General features: G+C 39.4%; 1 protein-coding gene across 4 annotated transcripts in view; it reads right to left on the bottom strand.

Annotated features, from left to right (window-relative positions):
* LOC140492110 (glutamate receptor ionotropic, delta-2-like) overlaps window positions 1-22,631 on the bottom strand; it is a 546,695-nt gene that overhangs the window by 152,607 nt on the left and 371,457 nt on the right. For all 4 annotated transcript variants that reach the window (XM_072590871.1, XM_072590873.1, XM_072590872.1 and 1 more), the window contains exon 9: window positions 7,235-7,336. In XM_072590871.1, the coding sequence (XP_072446972.1) occupies window positions 7,235-7,336 (102 nt within the window). The remainder of the gene's footprint in view (window positions 1-7,234; window positions 7,337-22,631) is intronic.

Here is a 22,631-nt window from a genome sequence, read left to right as displayed (position 1 = left end):
AGGTGAATGGAAAAGGTTCTTTCTCTAGGGTGGGGGAGTTCAAAACTAGGGGTGGGGGGCATATTTTTAAGGAGAGAGGAGAACAATTTAAAAGGGACCTGAGGGGCAACGTTTTCACAGAAATGGTGGTTTGTATGTGGAATGAACTGCCAGAGGAAATGATGCATGCAGGTACAATTACAACATTTAAAAGATATTTGTTCATGTACATGAATAGGAAAAGTTTGGAGGAATATGGGCCAAAAGCAGGCAAGTGGGGCTAGTTTAGTTTGGAAATGTTGGTTGGCATGGATGAGTTGGACTGAAGGGTCTGATTCCGTGTTTTATGACTCTATGGCTCTATGATTGTTTCAGGCACTGGAATTCCATCTTCAGCAGTCCCTTTGATCTGTTCGATGATTGTTCTCATGAGTAGATGGCTTCAAGTATAGTAGCTCTGTGTTTCCATCTGGAAGTCATGTAAAGGGTTGAGTAGAAAGTTTTTCAAGTGCTCTTGATCCCAAGAAATAATTCACAAATTTACAGCAGTGACATGAAAACAATGCCACCCTGAACTACTAGGCTGAAGGTATTGTGTTAGCTGACATGAAACTATGCACAAACAAGAAGTAAAGTTCTTATTGTAATTGTATACCAGCTTATTGAGGGTTCATACTGACCAATAACTGAGTGATTTGATAAACATATGAGTGCAATCAATAAAGTTTTATGGGTTTATGAATCCAGTAATTGAGGCAAATCCTACTGCTTTTGTACCTGTGAGGCCCCATCTGTCTGTAACTGCATGTAGCAGCCAGCTCCTGCAACAATGGTATCTGTAATCTTAGAGATTCAGAATGATCACTAAGTTCCACTCCTGAAATGAACTAGAGATAAATGACAAAATCTTCTCAGCCCCTCGTGATGGACACAATGGTGAGTCAATTGGGAAAATATGGCAAGATTGGAAAAATGAGATTTTAACTTTAAGACAAAAGAGTGATTTTCTACCCATATTTTGTATGTGAGACATAATACACTCGGACTGGTAAGAGGCTTACTTGCATGTACTTATATTGCATTACGTTACTGCACTGTTACCTATTGTCACCTCCTTTACATGTATTTTGCTATTCTCCCATATGCCAGAGGGAACGTAGACAGCACAAATTCCTGCCAGATCCCTGAAGGTGTCACCTGTGAAAAAGGCAAATGTAATGCTTGCCTTCATTAGCTGGGGTGTAGAATATAAGAGCAAGGAAGTCTTGTTACAACTTTATAAACATTGGTTAGGCCACCGATACTGTACACACTTGTGATTGCCATTCTATCAGAAAGGCATGATTGCATTGGAAAACATGCAGAGGATATTCACCAGAGTGTTTCCTGGAATGAAAATTCTCAGGTATGAAGAGAGACTGAATAGGTTGCTCCTTTTTATGGAACAGAGGAGGTTGAGGTGGGGTTGGGGGCAGTGGGGTGGGGTTTGTGGTCTGCTTGAGTATACAAAATTATGAGAAGCATACACACAGCAGGTAGTGAGAATCTATTCCCCATGTCAGATGTGTCTAAGATCAGAGGATATAAGTTTAATATGAAGAATAAGTGGTTTAGATGGAGTCAGAAGAATTTTTTTTTCACCCAGAGGGTGGTAAAAGTATGGAATGTGCTGCCTGAGAGGGTGGCAAAGGCAGATATTGTCATAATATTTAAGAAGCATTTGGATTGGTACTTAAAATGCTATTGTAGACTATGGAAGGAAATGGAATGAATGTAGTATAGTGTTTGTGGGTCAGTATATACTTAGTGGGCTGAAGGGTCTGTTTCTGCACTGTATGACTCTACAGCTCGATGACATTGAAATCAGAACAGATTCCTGGCAACTACAGCTCACTGCTTGCTCTCTGTGACTGCAATTTTGCCAACAACCCCTAACATCTAATGGCATGCTTGTAGGCAATGAACAGCTGTATTATCGTCTACAAAGGTTGGCATCAAACAAGCACCAGCCTGGCCACATAATCACAGTACATTTTTGATTCATTTAGAATACAGTAATACAGTAGAGCCTTGTAGTGTATTTGTAGAGTCCCTGTTCTCTGGGCCAGAATGTCTGAGTTCAAGTTCCACCTGCCCTAGAGGTGTATCTGAACAAGTTGATTAAAAATATGTACAGCTGTCTACTTAGGCAGAATTCTAACATGGGATGGGTGACCTCTGTAGTTTGATTCTTGAAGCTGTAGTTACAATTATTGTTGATCAGACTGGCGATGATCTAAAGTAGCAATAAATTCAGGAATTTATGTCTCCATTTCCACTGAAGAGTCACCCATGTCACTTATGTGCCCTCAGAGATTTTCCTTTCTTGTTTTCCTCCAATTGTGCATATTAATGAAGGGCTAGTCATAGCAGGCAGCAATTAACCTGATGTACAGGTGGGCTTTAATTATGGCATTAGCTGAAGAAATCCCAGAACATCCCAACAGTAGTGGATATTTTGCTGTTGACTCTACAAAAGCATGAGCGTGATGCCAAAGAGGTTTGGCACATAAATGAAGTGAACAGCAGAAAACTGCATGAGGTACCTCACCAAAGCTGATGGTGTCTAAAGAAAGTTAAAGCTACAGTTACTTAAATAGCTACTGATATGGCATAGGTACCTAAAGGTCTAGATATATGAATCATTCAAATGTCAGGATAGGTACAGAAACTGATCAAAACATCAAATGAAATGTAAGGCTTCATATCTGCCGGAGTGGACCAGAAGGAGACTGAGATTCCACTAAAAGTTAGGATACAATACTTGGAAAGCACCTGGAGTATTGAGTGCAATTTTGGCCACCTTACCCTTCAAAAGAAATATGGTCATGGAGAGGATGCAGACTACATTTATCAGAACATTACCTGTATTCAAGGGTTAAACTACACAGAAAGACTCCATACTCTGTGCATGCATTTTCATGGAATTTAAAAGATCAAGCAGAGATTTGATTGAATTTTTCTGATAGGTAGGGGAATATGCAGGGTAGATTCAGACAAAATTTCTCTGCAGATTGGGGCTTGTTTTGATCTCTATACAGACCTGAACACTTTCAAAAAAATAGTTAGAATTCCTGTGATTGACTGAAAGGATCACAATATTTGAAATGATAAGTGTTTATAAACTTCTTTAATTGTTTATTTCAACTCTGAAATTGATAGATTTTTAGTCAACAGAACTGAGAGTTAAAATGAAAAGATGAGTTTGCAGGGTTAGATTGTCATTGCCTCATTGAATGGTGGGACAGGATTGATTAACTAAACAGACAAATTCCTATATTGCATCCTGCTATCTTGTCACTCAAATCTTTGCATTGAGTATTATCAATGAAATCAGACCACGTTTTGATATTTGTTCCTAGATGCAGAATTGTGGATCAGGAGCTCATTCATAATCCAGTGAAGCCTTTAATCAATATAAATAATTTCTGTTTCCCATAATATTTCTATATTTGCTTTTGAGTTGGAATGCTTAGAAAACAACAAATAATCCCTTTTACAGTTACCCTACTTTCAAATATTTGTTATTCAAATTTTGTGAAAAAAATCTATGAAGGAAAGAATGCCAGCTCCTTTGCTTTATAATGGAATAAATAGAGCTGGGCAAAGAAACTTACAGACTTTATGGATTGCTTTCATATTGCTGCCAGTTAAGGTTGATATCTTTGTCCCTTTACTATAGCATTCTTCAAAAAACTGCTCAAGACAATGCAATTCCTGGCTTCTACAAACAGTGTCATATCACATGGGGTTACACGGTGGCTCGTACTGTTGACTCACAGCACCAAGGTTATGGTTTCAATTCTGACCTCGGATGACTGTCTGTGTGGAGTTTGCATGTTCTGCTTGTGTCTGCATGGGTTTCCTCTGGGTGCCCTGGTTTCCTCCCACAGTCCAAAGATGTGCAGGTTAAGTGGATTGACCATATCTGTAGTGTCCATAGATTAGGTGGATTAGCAATAGGAAAATACAGAGTTATGGGGATAGTATATGGGCGTGAGTCTGGGTGGGATGCTCTATGGAGAGTCGTGTGGACTTATTGGGCCCAATGGACTGTTTCCACACTGTAGGAATTATATGTGATTAAGGCAGCACAAGACTTATAAAGCCCTCTGTACTTCCAAGTATTTGAAAACAAAGGTATTGAATCTCAAAATTTGTCTAATGACAAGTTTCCACTTGCTTATTTTTGTGAAAAAAATCACTTACAAAAGTATAAGAATTGTTTAAAAATTATTGAGGTGGTAAGTCATATTAATAAACGTTAAGTTTCCATTTGGAACGCAAACAAAATTTGAATAAAATATCATTACTTAAAATCTAGTAATTTTGCTATTGAATTAATAATGATTGTATTACCTAATATTTTCAATTCTCTTGGAATTTACTTTCTCACAGCCAATTTAACCTGCCTATCACAATATTGAAAAAAGGAGCAAGGCAAGAGACTGTGAATCATACTCTAACACATACTGTCATATTAATGGTCAAGAACACTGTATGGGATGTTATAATTACGCATCCAAAGTGAAAAAGGTCATAACAAGGAATCAATAAATAGTCAGAAACAGTTGGAAATGGTTCAACCTGGGAAAGTGTGAAGTGATTCTCTTTGGAAGTTCAAAGTTGAATGCAGAATACAGGGTTAAAGGTAGGATTCTTGGCAGTGTGAAGGAAAAGAAGGATCTTGGGATCCATGTTCATAGAACCTTCAAAGCTGTCACCCAAGTTGATAGGGCTGTCAAGAGAGCATATGGTATGTTGGCTTTCATTTGCAGTAGGATTCAGTTTAAGAGCTGTGAGGTTATGCTGCAGCTCTATAGAGTCCTGGTCAGATCACATTTGGAATATTGTGTTCAGTTCTGGTCGTTTCATTAAAGGAAGAATGTGGTATCTTTAGAGAGGGTGTAGAGGAGATTTACTAGGATGCTGTCTGGACTGGATGGCATGTCTTATGATGAAAGGTAAAGGGACCTAGGACTTTTCTCATTGGAGTGAAGAAGGATGAGAAGTGACTTGAGAGGTATACAAGATGATGAGAGGTGTAGATAGAGTGGGTAGCCAGAGACTTTTTCCCAGGGTGGAAATGGCTATCACAAGGGGGCATAATTTTAAGGTGATCAGAGGAAAGTTTAGGGGTGATGTCAGAGTTAGGTTCTTTACACAGAGTGTGGGTGTGTGGAATGCACTGCCAGCAGTGGTAGTAGAGTCAGATACATTAGGAGCATTTAAGTGAGTCTTGGATAGGCAAATGGAAGATAGTACAATCTAGGGTATGTAGGTCAGTCTGATCTTAGAGTAGGATTAAAGGTCAGCATAACATTGAAGATCAAAGGGCCTGGACTGTGCTGTACTGTTCTGTTTTCTATGTTATTAATCTGCTGGAGTTCTTTGAATAATTAGCCAACTAACAAATGGGAGCTTCACTGAAATTATATTGATTCAGTGTTTTAAAAAAGCATGTACAAGGATAATGTTCAAGATAAAATCTTTAAAAGGTTAAAATTTACATAATCACAACCAGGTTAAGTAATTACATTGATGACAGACTTAACAATAAGAAGTACAAAGTGATGATAAACTTAAAAAAAAAACTGCCTGGGAAGCAGGGGATTTCTAGAGAGCTTTATTCTTGCCGTTCTTGCCAATCAAACTGCAGTTTTTGTAATGATTAGGTGGATACAAACATTAAATCCTGAGATCCTATTACTAAGATCAGTTTGTATTAAATGTAAAGGTTTATCATCAATTATGGTGATCAATACAAGTAATTTTGCATTCAATTTCCATGAGGTTTGTGAGGTTGCTCATGACTAATGGACAGTTTAAATAGCTGCTAAGCCTGCCCTGCTAAGTTATTGTATTAATGTCAGCAAAAAATTAGAAGTGCTGATTTTAACAGAACAAGGTTTCTAAAGGGTTCTGTCATTTATTCCTAAATGCAGACTGATCAAATTGGTCACTCCAACTGTATTCAACTGTACTTATATATTTAAGTCACTAAATTATATGAACAGGTTAAAACAAAAAGATAAGCAAAGTTAGAGAAAATCTGGAGAAATTAAGCAGATATCTTAAGACGTTATAAATTGATTTAATAAAAAGTGAATGCAATGCACATTTGAAAAAAGTGCATGAATTTGTAAATTGAAAGCATTATCTATACTGAACCATGGATGACATAAGAAAAGCTACTGATCAATCACAGTTTTTGATGTGTAGCTGTATTCACTAAAGCTAATCCGACATGTGGATCTCACGGGTATTTGACTAGTACAGATCATTGGTGAGGCCATAGTCAAACACTGTGCAATTTTGGACACCCTACCTTCAAAAAGAGAGATGCATTGAGAGGATTCAGAGAAGAGCAACAAGGATGATTCCAGAACATAGAGCAAAATCACCTGATGCTGAGTTGATTAACTCCTTCAAGAAAAGAAATCAAAAAGTCTTGATAAATATTTAGTTTGGGAACAAGAATGAAGTTTACAGGAATCGCTATTGACTGAAATGGTCAAATATTCCATGGCATATGATAGGTCTTATCACCGTTAGGTCTGTGGCTTGTTGTTTTAGAGGACAGTGATCTGTCCTTGTACAGAGAATATAAAAAGGTATGAGAAATCAATGGTGCAGAAACTCAACACTGGACATAAAATAGTTGAGGCAGAATTCACACTAGGGTAGACTTTACAAGACTCGCAACAGGAACAGGCTTAGTGAACTGATAGGCCTTTGCTCATTCTGTTCTATTCTTTTCTATTCATTCTATTCTGCTCATTCTATTCTTTCTGACTGTATCTACTACCTGCCTAATCTTTGGACTGTGATGTGTTTCAGGAGGCCAACATCTTCATGGCTATTGTTTATACTACTGTTTGATAAATAAATCAGAAAGAGTATTAAGATAGTAGAAGATAGTCATCTAATTATAATTAAGAACATTAAATCACTCTAGAGATACCCTGATCTTAAAGAAAATTTTACAGTTATTAATGTGTTCTTGATTAGTTTTAAAGAAAATATTCAATGTGAGGATGTCAAGCCATGTGTTTATTTTTGTGCATTTAAATCTGACAATCATTGTTGAAGTATAATACTTTTGAGCTATGTATTGTTATAATAGGAATCGTATTTCTAACATTGCAAGTATTTAAATATGATTGTCGGCTGCCAAACATTCAACTATATACGAAGGGAAAAAATTCTATTTTACCAGTACTGTCACAACTCGCAGTGTCACTCCTTCCATACTATTTTCCAGTTTTTGATCGACAAGAGAACCATTCAATCCATTGGTTGGACTCCAAAGTCCTAGCTATATGGGGAATACAAACATGCTTTATTAAAATAATGCAATTAACTTTAATTACAGCATAATTGTACTGTTTTACTTCCCCAAAGATCCATGTTTCTCACAGCTCATTATATTAACGTGAAGGCACTGAAGCTGTAATAAATGTAACTACCTTCTAAAAATATAAAATTTCAATCAATCTTGGACCTGTTACAATACATTGAAGAATACACATGGATGTTATAAGGATTGAAGCAGAAGGTGGCACACCAGAATTGTTCTGCTATTGAAATGATGGTATGTTTAATTGCTAGCCTACCCCTTTAAAGCCACTTAATTATTATTACTATGACCTGACACATCTTGAGAGGTTAATTAATTCGTTTTTCCCTTTTTCAAAGTAATTTTGAAAACACTCTCAGTTAATGGTCAGGACCTTCAGCTGTCCTGTTAAATCTATTCCAAGATTTATGAATATGATATTTAAGCTAATTAATGCAAGTAGGACAGTTTGAAATATTTTGGTCAGCTTAGTTTTAATATGTTTTAATAGCCTAAAGCTGTCCAAACATTTAAAGTACTTGCTGTGCCTCTTTGGAGGGTGACGTTTTCAATAATGATAGACCAACTATGCCCCATAAAAATGCGTATTCCTTACTTCTAATTCTAACCAGCAAAAATCAAAATTTTCACTTGGGCATAGCAGGAAGGGAGGGACCGTGCCCGCTGTCTTGAGTACTGATGTAATTTCTGTAGTCGAGCGTACTTGAATAGTTAGTGTTATTTCCTGCACATGCAATTACTCCAGATTGTAAGCTCAAAAGATTGGTTGGGGTCATGAGTTGGTGGAAGATGAAAAGAAATAGCAGGCATTTGCAGACCCTAGACAACCTGCTATATCCAATGCTTGCATATGTGACAAGAAATAGATGGGGTCAGATTGTCTGCACAGCATCACAAGAAGTATAGCAAGCAGCATTAGGCATATCTCCTGTAAAGTGACTGATGTTCCTATGGTTTTCAATATGTTAGTTCACATAATATATACCACAGACACCTGGGTCTGTATTAACACTAATATCTGGACATTTACCAACAACTAACTATGGACATTAATATATCAGCCTTAGTTATACAGTCTAGGTATTATATATAATAAACCTGTTATTACACTCCTCTAGAGTAGATGGGACTCAAACCCAGGCCTCCTTGTCTAGAGGAAGTCTTTAGATTTTTTTTCAAAACTGCCATTTCAAAAGATTTGATAGGTGTAGAAGATCAATTTTATTTGCCTTTCAGCTAGCTTCAGTAAAATCACATCCTGTACCTTGGCATTGACATCTGCCTTCAAATTGGTGAACACTTTTATCTAACCTTCGGTATTATAACATTAATTCAAACCTTGGAATTTTAAAGGATTCTTCTAGGGTTTGCACAATCTTGGCTGGATGTTGCTGTCAACATTCAAAATGCTGGAAAGTTTAACTCTTCTTCCCAAAGTGAAAGGAAGTTGGACAGACTGTCTGTCCTTGTAGTCTGTCAGTCTAAAGGGTTAAGATTCAGTCTGTCTTTGAATAATTCAGACAGTAAATGAATGAACTGTCATTCCATGTTTAGTTATTTGCTTTTCATCATAAACTGTGTTGCTTTGTGCAGATGAAACATGGCAATTTATAAAATTTACTTCAAGACCAGTTGGCTTCTCTTCTCATTTTGTTTCTTGCTGTAGTTGAACAAAGAACAAAGAACAAAGTAAACTTCAGCACAGGAACAGGCCCTTTGGCCTTTCTGCACCAATCCAGATCCTCTATCTAAACCTTTTGTCTATTTTCCAAGGATCTGTATCCTTCTGCTCCCTGCCCATTCATGTATCTGTCTTGATACATCTTAAATGATGCTATCATGCCCACTAGGGGAAAGTGAGGACTACAGATGCTGGTGATCAGAGTTGAGAGTTTGGTGCTGGAAAAGCACAGCAGGTCAGGCAGCATCCGAGGAGAAGGAGAATCGACATTTCGGGCATAAGCGCTTCAGTTGGAATGAGGCCTCATTCCTGATGAAGGGCTTTTGCCTGAAACGTCGATTCTTCTTCTCCTTGGATCCTGCCTGACCTGCTGTGCTTTTCCAGCACCATGTTATCGTATCCGTCTCTACCACCTCTGCTGACAATGTGCTCCAGGTACCCACCATTCTCCGCACAAGGAACTTTCCACGCATATTTCCCTTAAACTCTTTCTGCTCACCTTGAACTTATGACCCCTAGTAATTGAATCCCCCCCTCTGGGGAAAGAAAAACTTCTTGCTATTCACCCTGTCTATACCTCTCATGATTTTATAGATATTCCCCTCAACCTCCATCTTTCTAATGAAAATAATCCTAATCTACTCAATCTCTCTTTATAGCTAGTGCCCTCCATACCAGGCGTATCCTCCATATCCTGCTGAACCAAAGTCTTATACAACTGTAACATGACCTGCCAACTCTTGTACTCAATACCCATCCGATGGAGGGAAGCATCCCATATGTTTTGAAAGTAGCAACTTTGTGTTTTTAGGTAGTGATCATGGCAAAAGAAAAGTGAGTAGTGACAACGTGTGTAACTTGCTTTGGTGTATGCTAAATTTTTCAGGAGTAAAATGCCAAAATCAAATATGTCTGGACACAGTTAAAAGTTTTTTTAAAATATTGAAAATACATTATATAGAGTTGTTTGCCTTCAGTTTTGTTCCAGGAGCACTTTAGCAGGTTAGAGCTGTCCTTCTCCTGTTTTTAAATTGGGTCAGCTACAGACCATTTTTTAAAGAGAGAGAGGGAAACAAATTTTTCTTGCTTCATACGGTTGTGGATTTTAATCTTGTTACCAGTAAGAGCTTCAACTTTAAAAGCAGGTATCTGATAGGTGATTAATAACTGTTGAAATCTTACTTCAGCTTTCAGTATCCATTTGCTGTCACTATCTTCCAGTATGTATTTGCTGCTACTTTGCTGCTACTGTAATGTCTTTGTGTTTGTTAATTTGATAGTCTACGTAATATATACCACAATGTATTGGCTTCATATTAAAACAGATAATTGGAACTTTATTAACAATAAACCATGTACACTAATATTACATCTCAGATTCAGATTTAGTCTAGGTTAAATGTTTCCTTAGACTGCTAATATCTTATATCCACTTGACTGGCTGATTAACTGAATAAGTACGAATCAACTGAATATACAGAGTTTAAGGTAGGACCTCTTACACTACAGCATCACATGTCATGATGTCAGCTAGCTATCTTAAAAGTATCCTGAGATCTGTCCAATAATACAACAGTGAACCCTTTTCACAAGAAGGTCATATAAAAACATTATTGATCTAGCACATACATTCTTGCCATCAGCAGTTATGAAAAAGATCAGATTGAAATGAATAATTTACTTTTCATATACTGGCATCAAGAGGAAGCGCAATTAGGAAGAAGCAGTTGGCATCCATACTCAAGCAACTTTATTGGAAGCTTCTTTGAAAAGAGTGAATGAATGAGACTTTGTGAGTCTTTAGCACAGTGAATGTACTGTGTTTGATGATATCCCTGGAGACAAGGATGAAATTGTACAGAGAAGTGCTAATACACTGGTCAGCTGTGGAATTCAGGAGAAGTGTTCCTGTGTAAAAACAAGATTATCTTTTGCAACTGGTTATGGGTTGTCTTCCACAACCCATGAATTATTTATAGAAAAAAAACAAGAAATAGAAGCAGGAGTAGGACATTCAGTCCTTCAAGTTTGTATCACAATTCAAGAAAATCAGGCTGATTTTCCCTAGATCTCAACTTGAACCCTCTCCCAACTCCCTGATATTTCAAATATTCATCTAGCTTCTCTTTAATTATATTCCCATGATCTAGCCTCCACAGCTCTCTGGTGTAGATAATTCCAGCCATTCACTGCCCTCTGAGAGAACAGCTTTCTTTGCTTCTGCATTTTAAATGATTGTCCCCTTATTCTGTAACTAGGTAGCCTAGTTTGATAACCCCTACTAGTGTAAACAGCTTGTCAACATTTACCTTGTCAAGCCTTGCAAAAAGATCACCTCTTCTTCTAGACACAATTGCAGAAAGCATGTTTAGCTGTTCTTGATAATTCAACCACTTCATCCAAGGAATTAGCTTAGTAAATCTCTTTTGAACTGCCTTTAATGCCAGTAGATTTTTTCTTAAATGCAGGGATCAAAACTGTACACTACTCTAGATTCAGCCTCACCACACACAGAATTATTGTAACAAGAACCCCTCACAATAAAAGCCAAAATTGTATTTGGCTTTTTCATTACTTGCTGCACCTGCATGCTGATGTTTCTTTTGTTATTGCATAAGAACAGCCAGATCCCTCTTCACTGCACTATTTTATGGAGTCTTTTTATTTTTAAATAATAGTTTGCCTTTTGATTCTTCTTACCAAAGTATATGATCTCATTATTTCTTACATTAAAGGGGCGGCAGTGGTTAGCACTGCAGCCTCACAGCACCAGGGTTCCAGGTTCAATTCCAGCCTCGGGCAACAGTGTATGGAGTTTACACATTCTCCCTGTGTCTGTGTGGGTTTCCTCCCACAATCCAAAAACGTGCAGGCCAGGTGAATTGGCCATGCTAAGTTGCCAATAGTGTTAGGTGCATTAGTCAGAGGGAAATGGGTCTGGGTAGGTTACTCTTTGGAGGGTCAGTGTGGAATTGTTGGGCCGAAGGGCCTGTTTCCACACTGTGGGGAATCTAATCTAAACTCCATCCGTCAAGGTTTTGCCCACTCACTTGACCTAACTCTATCCATTTGAAGATTTCTTATGTCCACATTACAACATGCTCTCCCAGCTATATTTAGATAATTAGTAAATCTTGATACATTACACTTTGGCCCCCTCTTCTAAGTGACAATTATTTGCTATCTATATTGGAGATGCTAAGAAAGACTGATTGTTACAACACTGAAACTCATTAATACTGGTTCTCTCATGTCCATGTGGTAAGCAAACCTCAATCCATTTTAATACATTATTCTCAACATTTTGAGCTCCTATCTAGTTAAATAACCTTTAATATGGCACCTTGTCAGATACCTTTGGGAAATCCAAATACATGCATATGCCAGTTCCCCATTATCAACTGTAATTGGTAAATCCTCAAAGAACCCCAGCAAACTTGTCAAACATGATTCCCCTTCACAAAACCATGACATCTCCATTGTTTGTATTAGCTTTGCTAAATGTCATGGTATTTCTTCCTTAATAATAAACCTTAGCAATTGCCCAACAACACAGTGGCTAACTGGTTTATAGTTTCCTGCTTTTGACCTTCCTCCATTCCTACACTGGGGAGTCACATTTGTGGTTTTCCAAACCGCTGAGTTCTGAAATATTTTGACCAATGCTTCCACCATATCTCCTTTAAATTTGTCAAATACTTTGTCTGTAGTGACAGAATGTTACAAGATCTTTTCTCCCATTAGCACCTTGTTTATCTGCTATCTTTGGGATGTTTATCATGTCTTCTAGAATGAAGACCAATGAGAAATATTCATTTAAATTATCTGCCAATTCCTTATTCCCATTATTAATTTTCCAGTTACACCCTTCAATAGTCCCATGCTTACTTTTACTGCAGTCTTTTTTATTATGTACCCTTAGAAGTTACTGTTGTTTGTTTTTATATTGTTTGTCAATTTATTTTCTAAATCAAATTTTCCCTCTTTTTCAACTTTTTTAGTTATCTTCTACTCATCCCTAAAAAACTTTCAATCCTCTGGATTTGTCAATCATGGATGGTTCATTCTTCACACTGAGTCCTCATTTTTAACTGGAATAAATTTTTTGCTGATCATTATGAGTTGCTGACTTAAATGACTGTGGCTGCTGTTCCACTGAGTTTCCCCTTCATCCTTTTTCCCAGCCCAATTTAGGCAATTCTTTGCTCATACCTCTGTAAGCGCCTTTATTAAATTGAGGTCACTGGTTGAGAGCTGAGTTAAACTTCTTCAAACTAAATTTGACATTTAGAGTTGTGATCACTTCCCCAGAGGATTCTTAAGTACAAGATCTCTTATTAATCCCATCTCTTTAGACATCTTTAGATATAATGTTCCTGGGTCTGCCTTTTCCTGGGTGGGTTCTCCAACATACTGCTTGAAGAACAAACTGTGACGTATCGTACAAATTTGAATTCTATGTTATGTTTTCCTATGTGATTTCTCCAGTCAATATGTCGATTAAAAGCACCCCAGTTGTGCCCATCTTACACGCCTCCATTATTTCCCAAATTATATTTTGCTCGAATGAGAGGCAGCTCTTCAACGGCCTATAGAAAAACTCCCACATGTGAATTACTTTCTTTGCTATTCCTTATTTTCACCTAAACCAATTCTACTTTATGATGAATTGCTCTTATATCACTCCTCAGAAATAAATCTAATCTACCTCCTTTTTCTTTTGTCTTCTTTTCTGAAACATTAAATTCCCTTGAATATTGAGTTCCCAGTTTTGGTAACCCTGTTAACACATCTCTGTCAAAGCTATCAAGTTAAATTCATTTGCTTCTATTTGTGCCATCAACTCATCTATCTTGTGTGCACTCAGATAAGAGCCTTAAGTATTGACATTTTGCCATTATTAGTTGCACTGGTTATAATTTTGACTACATTCTTGTATACATATTTTCTTCTGTCACCCTCTTCACTACCCTGCACCTCTGCTCTTTCATTTCTTTTGATTCTTTTTAAACTTCCCCTTAGGTGAACCGTGCAGCTCCTACTAATTAGTTTAAAGTCCCAACCTAGTTATACATTTTGCCAAGACACTGGCCTTAGCATAGTTCGAATGAAACAAATCCCAATGGAAGAGCCTCCTCTTTCCCCAGTAATTATGCCAGTGCCCTTTGAATCGGAGCCCATATATCCATACTGACCTTTGAGCAATACATATAGTCTCTGTGCCCATTTGTACCTTTGTGTCTCTGCTTTTTAATGTCGCCCTGAGCTGCTCATAATCCCTCAAGTGAACCTTTTTCCTTGTCCTACTGTATTATTGGTACCTACGCTGTCATACAACTGTTTCCTGCCACTGCCACATGAAATGTTCTCTCCAGCCCAGAAGAAGTATCCTGAGCCTTGCCACCAGGACTGTATTTGCTGTACAGAACTGTATCTAATCCCTCAACCAAGCTATCCCACATTACTATTATACTTCTTTGTTCTTCCATCACTTGAAACGCACTCTGGACTACGGTGCTATGGTCAGTTCACTCAGCCTCCCTGTAGTCCGTTCCTTCATCCACATCAGGAACAAGAACCTTACACTAGATAAGGGGCATAGCTGAGGCTTCTCAAAAGTTAAATTCCTCTGTTGTCCTTTGCAGTATCCCTGAGGTGTCTGTAAGCTAATGTTATAAAATCAATAAACAAATACAGCCCTGAAATCCAAGTGCAACCACGTTGCAGGGAACTGATAGTTCAACGTTCAGAAGTGAGGCCTGCAAATTGCAAACAGAATTGTGATTCTGGTGAATGCATGGATCATGCTATACAGAACAACCTCGATTATCCAAATGAGATGGGTAGGGATTTTGTTTGGATAACTGATTGTTCGGACAACTGATTTTGCTGCAAAGGTAGAGATAGAGGACAAAGAAAAGTTGAGGAGAAGTCCATGCTACACACAGATCAGGATAATTAATGTCAGGAAACAAAACAAAAATCAGGCACTAGGCAGGATTCACACAGAGGAGAAAGTGAGGACTGCAGATGCTGGAGATCAGAGTTGAAAATGTGTTGCTGGAAAAGCGCAGCAGGTCAGGCACCATCCAAGGAGCAGGAGAATCAACGTTTCGGGCATGAGCCCTTCTTCAGGAATGAGGAAAGTGTGCCAAGCAGGCTAAGATAAAAGGTAGGGAGGAGGGACTTGGGGGAGGGGCGTTGGAAATGCGATAGGTGGAAGGAGGTTAAGGTGAGGGTGATAAGGTGAAGGTGATAGGCCGGAGTGGGGGTGGGGGCGGAGAGGTAAGGAAGAAGATTGCAAGTTAGGAAGGTGGTGCTGAGTTTGAGGGTTGTGACTGAGACAAGGTGGGGGGAGGGGAAATGAGGAAACTCGAGAAGTCTGAGTTCATCCCTTGTGGTTGGAGGGTTCCTAGGCGGAAGATGAGGTGCTCTTCCTCCAGCCATTGTGTTGCTATGGTCTGGCGATGGAGGAGTCCAAGGACCTGCATGTCCTTGGTGGAGTGGGAGGGGGAGTTGAAGTGTTGAGCCACAGGGTGGTTGGGTTGGTTGGTTCGGGTGTCCCAGAGGTGTTCTCTGAAACGTTTCGCAAGTAGGTGGCCTGTCTCCCCAATATAGAGGAGGCCACATTGGGTGCAGTGGATGCAGTAAATGATTTGTGTGGAGGTGCAGGTGAATTTGTGGCAGAAATGGAAGGATCCCTTGGGGCCTTGGAGGGAAGTAAGGGGGGAGGTGTGGGTGCAAGTTTTGCATTTCTTGCGGTTGCAGGGGAAGGTGCCGGGAGTGGAGGTTGGGTTGGTGGGGTGTGTGGATCTGATGAGGGAGTATGGCAGGAGTGGTCTTTTTGGAACGCTGATAGGGGAGGGGAGGGAAATAGATCCCTGGTGGTGGGGCCCATTTGGAGGTGGCGGAAATGACGACAGATGATGCGATGTATATGGAGGTTGGTGGGGTGGTAGGTGAGGACCAGTGGGGTTCTGTCCTGGTGGCGATTGGAGGGGTGGGGCTCAAGAGCGGAGGAGCGGGAAGTGGAGGAGATGTGGTGGAGAGCATCGTCGACCACGTCGGGGGGGGAAATTGCGGTCTTTGAAGAAGGAGGCGATTTGGGTTGTTTGGTATTGGAACTGGTCCTCCTGGGAGCAGATGCGGCGGAGACGAAGGAATTGGGAATGTGGGATGGCATTTTTACAGGTGGCAGGGTGGGAGGAGGTGTAGTCTAGGTAGTTGCGCGAGTCGGTCGGTTTATAGTAAATGTCTGTGTTGATTCGGTCGCCCGAGATAGAAATGGAGAGGCCTAGGAAGGGGAGGGAGGAGTCTGAGATGGTCCAGGTAAATTTGAGGTCGGGCTGGAAGGTGTTAGTAAAGTGGATGAACTGTTCAACCTTCTCATGGGAGCACGAGGCAGCATTGATACAGTCATCGATATAGCGGAGGAAAAGGTGGGGGTTGGTGCCAGTGTAGCTGCGGAAGATGGACTGTTCCACATATCCTACGAAGAGGCAGGCATAGCTGGGGCCCATGCGGGTGCCAATGGCTACTCCTTTGGTTTGGAGGAAGTGGGAGGATTGGAAAGAGAAGGGTTCACACACAGGCCTCCTTCAATGGTATGAGGTTCAAAAGGTGATCAGAGAGTGCCACGCAGCCGCTGTGTGTGATGGTCTGCTTCCTGCCATCAGAAGATTGGAGGGCTTGTGGACAGAGTGCAGGAGGGAAGGTGTGCACGTGCAAATGGATGGCAGTGGCAGCGACTTCAGTGAGAGCAACTGTTGCCTTATGAATAAAGCACTTTAGTATTGGTAACTGTTACCCACCAACAACTGCTCACAACGACAGCAACCAAGGTGAATATTATTTGGGTCTCTTCTCAGCCCCAAACTGCTGTTACCACCTGCTTCATACCACTCCATGAAAAGTCACAAACTGTCGAAAGCTTTGTTAATGCGGACTGGAGGAGATATCAGTATCACCAGTGTCGGTAACACCTCTTTGATGTAAGGTGTTTAGGGACCTTGAAATCTTGTTTGGATAATCTGAATTTCAGATAATTGATGTTCGGATAACCAAGGTTGTTCTGTACTGATGTTCAGTTCATATCCTGATGACCAGACAGGCTGTGGTCACAAATAATTCAGCAAGTTTCACTCTTCAGATGTTTTGTAACTGTCACTTGGATTCAAATAAAATTGTTGTATATTTCAAGAGAAAAAATAATCAGTTATGATTTTGTGTTCATAAGCGGCATCACTTAACAATCAGGTCCATTGTTTTGAACAGAGCTTTTAAATGTTGTTTCTGGATTAGTGGTGCTGGAAAAGCACAGCAGTTCAGGCAGCATCTGAGGAGCAGTAAAACCGACGTTTTGGGCAAAAGCCCTTCATCAGGAATTACAGCTTTTAAATTTTGTACTGAAATTATTTTTAAAGCTGTTCAAATTATGGTTGTCTGTGAAACCCTAATGAATTGAGACATCTATTAAAGAGCTATCAAGTTTAACCAAGGCAAACAAAAAAAACAATAAACAAAACAAAAAAAGAAATAATTTTCTGCCCTCCTTAAACTCAATAGTCAGGATTACATTTAGTGATGATAAAAACTGCATTCCTTCCTGGGAACCTTTAGAAGATGATGCACCATTATACCAGACACACTTCTTGTTAGAAATGCATTGCAATAATTTCAAAATATTTTAGTCCAAAATGCACTAAAATAACAATGTCATATGAGTATGGCTATAGCTTCTGTGGCATCCAGATGATGGCGAAACATAGATTTACTCCTTTCCTTCCTTATAATTTTTTCTGTATAGTGATTGAGTTAGTCCACTTTGTCCGTCCCTTTGAAGATTCAAATTAGTTTGACTGTGCACTGTACTAAAGTTTAAACAAAGGCCACCTAAATACTTGATCTCTCATGGCTGCAATGTTGTGTTTGAAATTCCTGAAATGTCATTCAATGATTATTGGTTTATATTTAGTAAACAAATTTCACAGATTGTGATTTCTTAAAAGTAACTTGGGTTCCTATGATTTGGTCTGCAGTTCTAAAGCTACTATGAACAGTACTTATAGAATTTATATCAAATTTGCTTGAGTTCAAGTTTGCAGCTATGGTTAGCTTTATACTCATTGGCACTAAGAGTTCAAACCATTTGTTGCATACACTCATGTTCATTCCTCACAATCCTCGTGCTGATGTGTTCAATGTTCACAAAGTCAGGGAAGCGCCAATGATTTGCTCAGTCATGAAGTATCTGTGTTACCTTCCTTTTGGGTGTTAAAAGTGTGCCCTGCAATGTCAATTTGCCCTTGGAGTTATCGGAAAAATCTCATTATCCAACGATGAGCCATTTTCAAAAAAGTATTCCAGAACTGATCCTCAGGAGTCAGTAATCATGATTTTGGCCCATTTCCTGAAAATAAAATCCCTAAAGTATGGAAACAGGCAATTCAGTCCATCAAGTCCATATTGACCCTGCAAAGAGCAGCCCACCCAAACCCAGCCTATATCTGCATTGCCAATGGCTAATCCACCTATTCTGCACATCCTGGGATACTATGGGCAATTTAGCATGGCCAATCCACCTAATCTTTGGACTGTGGCAGGAAACCCACACACGCATGGTGAGAATGTGCAAACTCCATACAGAATTTCCCAGGACTGAAATTGAACCAGGTTCCCTGGCACTGTGAGGCAGCAGAACTAACCATTGAGCCACCATGCCATTCCAAATCTGCCAGTAAGAAGTCCCTGGTCCTGAGTTTATTGTTTCATGTAAATGATCTTAGATGTTTACTTCTGTAAGGTCATTGACGTGGAAATCCAGAGGAAACTGCAGGCCTATTGGAATCACACCAAGGTTACAATGGGAATAATCTGGATGATACTTAGATTTTTGTGACTTGTATTGCTTTTGTGACTTTACTTAAAGAAATAGCCCCCAAGTCAAACTTAGATGAAGAAAACTCTGAATCATCAATTCCGTCTGTCCTGTAAATGGATGCACAATGATTTGGTCATGTGGTCATGAATGGAGTAAATTGGGTAGCTAACAGCATCTCAATATTACTGCTTTATTGTATGGAATCATCCAAATATGAATGGGTGTTTCTTCAACCTTTCGTAAACTATACTGAAACTTTTCTGGGCAAACTCAAGTACAATGTAACTCCTGTCTCTTCTTGCCCTTTAACCGTCTTGAAGTACAACATTACAACTACTAGGTACATCTGTAAAATCCACAGAAAGCTATCAACAATACTTAACACCATGGGTGGAAAGATGAGGTGTGGAGGTAATCCCTATTATCTTCTGGAACACACATCTATGATTGTACATTTTCCAACAGAGAACAGTAATTAGATAGACAGTTGTTACAAGTGGGAGCTGTGGCTAAGTTTTGACCTTCCAAAGTGGAGGAGCAGTGAAGCAATACAACCTGTCACAGGATGGCAGCACTTCATAGCTTGGTATCACGGATTATGCTGCAATTATTCATTGAGTAATTGCAAAAATCACTTCTATACTTTCACCGTGTCTCTTTTGGTCATCCAATTATGGTGAAATTCACATTTTGTTTTGTCAAGGCTTAATCTGTTTGAACCGCTCATGGATGCATTAATTTTTTACAGCTTTTTTAAGCTAGTGAATTTTTCAACTCTGTGAAATTTCGTCAGCTCAGCTGAACTTAGTTGAGCTCATTTTTGCATTTAAATAGTGCCTCTACCATAAAGTTCCAATGGTTCTTCAAAGGAATATGGTCAAAGTTTTGTACAAAACCAGGTACATATTAGAAAGGTATTAGAAGACATGAGCAAAAGTCAAAGAGGTAGGTCAATTATAAAGAGTATCTTGGAGAATGTAGACATCGAGATGCAGAGAGATTTAAGGAAAGCAATAGAGCTTTAATGTCACAGCCACTAATGTAGCAATTAAAATCTGTGATGCTCTAGAGGCCAGAATTTGAAGAGCACAGATGTCCTGGAAGGTAGCACAATTAGAATTGAGACAGGAACAAAGTGAGAGTTTAGTATATGTGGAAATAGCTGCTTTAGGGTCCAAGAATCCAGAATACAAGTGCTCCAGAGTACAAGTGCTCTTTTTCCCACTGTTCTCCTTTACATTTGCTCAAAGCCAACTACATTTCTAATGTCTTTCAGTTTTGACAAAAAGTCTGACTTGAAATGCTACCTGGGATCCTACTGTCACAGATGCTGCCAGACTTACTCAGCATTTCTGCTATTTTCTGTTTTTAAATAGCGAGAATGTGGGTGGACAGCCAGAAATGTATTTGGAAATTGAGTTTGTTGTTGGCACTGAAGACAGTTGTTCTAAATGTACAACATGCATCAGCCATCAGGGACACCAAGAAACAAAACCAGATTAAAATATGTCGACTGCAGCAAGGCTTACATGATATATTGGGCTACAAAGTGGAGTAGAATTGCTGACAACAATGTATCTGTTCTCGATATGATCAATCCATTTTTTGCTCCTTTTGAACAGAAAATCAGTGAAATAATGTCACCTGCCCCAACAGCCTTGGGAGTGCCTCTACCCATAGTCACTGCCACAAACATCAGATTGGTCTTCTTGAGGGTGAACCCATGGAAAGTTGCTGGCACAGATGGATTCCCCAGCTGTGGACTCAGATCCTATGTGGACCAGCTGGTGAGAGTCTTCGCAAACATTTTTAACCTCGCCTTCTTATGATGTGAGGTCTCCTCCCTGCTTCAACAAGGCCATTATCATCCTGGTCCCAAAGTAAAAACACTTAATGACTACTCCCCAATGGTTCTGACATGCTTCAAAAGATTAGTAATGGCACACATCAACGCCAGCCTCCCAGACTGGCTTGATCCTACCATTGTAATAGGTCCACAGCAGTGGTCATCTCCCTGGCCCTACACTCATTCCTGGAACAAGCTCCAACTTCAACAACATAATTCCAACAAAACACATCACCAAACTCTGTGACCTAAGACCCCTCTCCCTCCTTTCTGCTAAATCCTCAACTTCTAGATCACAGTCAGTAAGGATAGGTGACAATACCTTCTCCATGATAATCCTCAACATTGGTGCCCCACAAGGCTGCATACTCAGCCCCTGGCTATATTCCTTATATGCTCAAAACTGTGTGGCCAAATGTAGCCCCAATTTCTTTTACAATATTTGCTGATGACACCACTGTAGTGGCTTGGATCTGAAACAACGATGACATAGAGTACAGAATGAGATAGACAGCTTAGTGGCATGGCGTAAACATAACAATCCCTCCCTCAATGTCAGCAAAATAAAAGAGTTGATTATCGACTTTAGGAAGTCTAGTGGATGACACCTGTATCAATGATGCTGAGGTGGAGATCGAGAGCTTCAAGATCCTTCGAGTAAATATCACCATCAATCTTTCCTGGTCCATCTAGGTAAATGCTTTTTCCTCTGAAGGCTAAAGAAATCCGGCATGTCCATACTTAACACTTTTCAATTTTTATCGATGTACCAGAGAAAATATCATATCTGGAAGCATCACAGCTTGGTATGGCAACTGTTCTGCCCAAGATCACAAGAAATTATAGAGGTGTGAATGCAGCCCAGTCCATCACAAAAGCCTTCTTTCCATTTACTCCATCTGTTCTTCCCACTGTCTTGGGAAAGCAGCCAATGTAATCAATGACCCCTCCCACCCTGGTTATACTCTCTTCCACCCTCTTCAATCAGGCAGAAGATACAAAAGTTTGAAAACACGTACCAATAAATTAAAGAACAGCTTCTTCCCTGCTGTTATCAGACTTATGAACAGATCTCTCATTTATTAGAGTTGATCTTTCTCTGCACCTTCTCTGCAGCTGGAACACTATATTCTGTATTCCATTCTATTACCCTTAGGTACTTATGTAAGGTATGATTTGTCTGGTGAGTATGTAAAATAATACTTTCACTGTATCGCAGTGCATGTGACAATAATAAATCAAATCAAAGTACTTGTAGTTGAATTTGCATTAAACAATACAATACTTAATTTTTACCATTTGATGAACTTGGATACTGGGGCTACCCTGTCAACATAAAAGTGGTGAAGTTGTCAGGCTGAGGACAGGTTTTCAAGTTTGAGAACAATGATTATCATTACACATGGATATAATAGTTACAGTGTGTTTCCAAGAAGATTGAAGCAGAAGGAGACTATTTTCTAGTTAGAGAAGAAACTCAGAGAAGCTCCAAAGTTCTTGAGGATGAATTGCGCTTCAGTGCCATTTTGAGAAGTGGCAAATTAGGAATGAGTGATAACGTCACTATGGATGTTCTGAACTTTTGAGATGAAACAGCCAACTCAGGTGATCAGAATCTTCCAAAATCATATCTACAGTGCATGGGATTGAATTCCTGAGATATGCCAAAAGATATTTCACTCATGCCCCTTGACATACGGGAGGGTATTGGAAAATCAGCCATCGCAATTTCTCCATTTGAAAATAGCAGAATGCGCAACATGGGATATAATCCTCATAAAGATTCCTCATGGGTTGAATCACCTTAGTTCCTCTCAGAACATCATCAAACTGCAGTAAAAGCATT

Source organism: Chiloscyllium punctatum, chromosome 20 (assembly GCF_047496795.1).
Source record: "Chiloscyllium punctatum isolate Juve2018m chromosome 20, sChiPun1.3, whole genome shotgun sequence".
Classification (NCBI taxonomy): Eukaryota; Metazoa; Chordata; class Chondrichthyes; order Orectolobiformes; family Hemiscylliidae; genus Chiloscyllium; species Chiloscyllium punctatum.
This window is presented reverse-complemented; position numbering and strand designations above follow the sequence as displayed.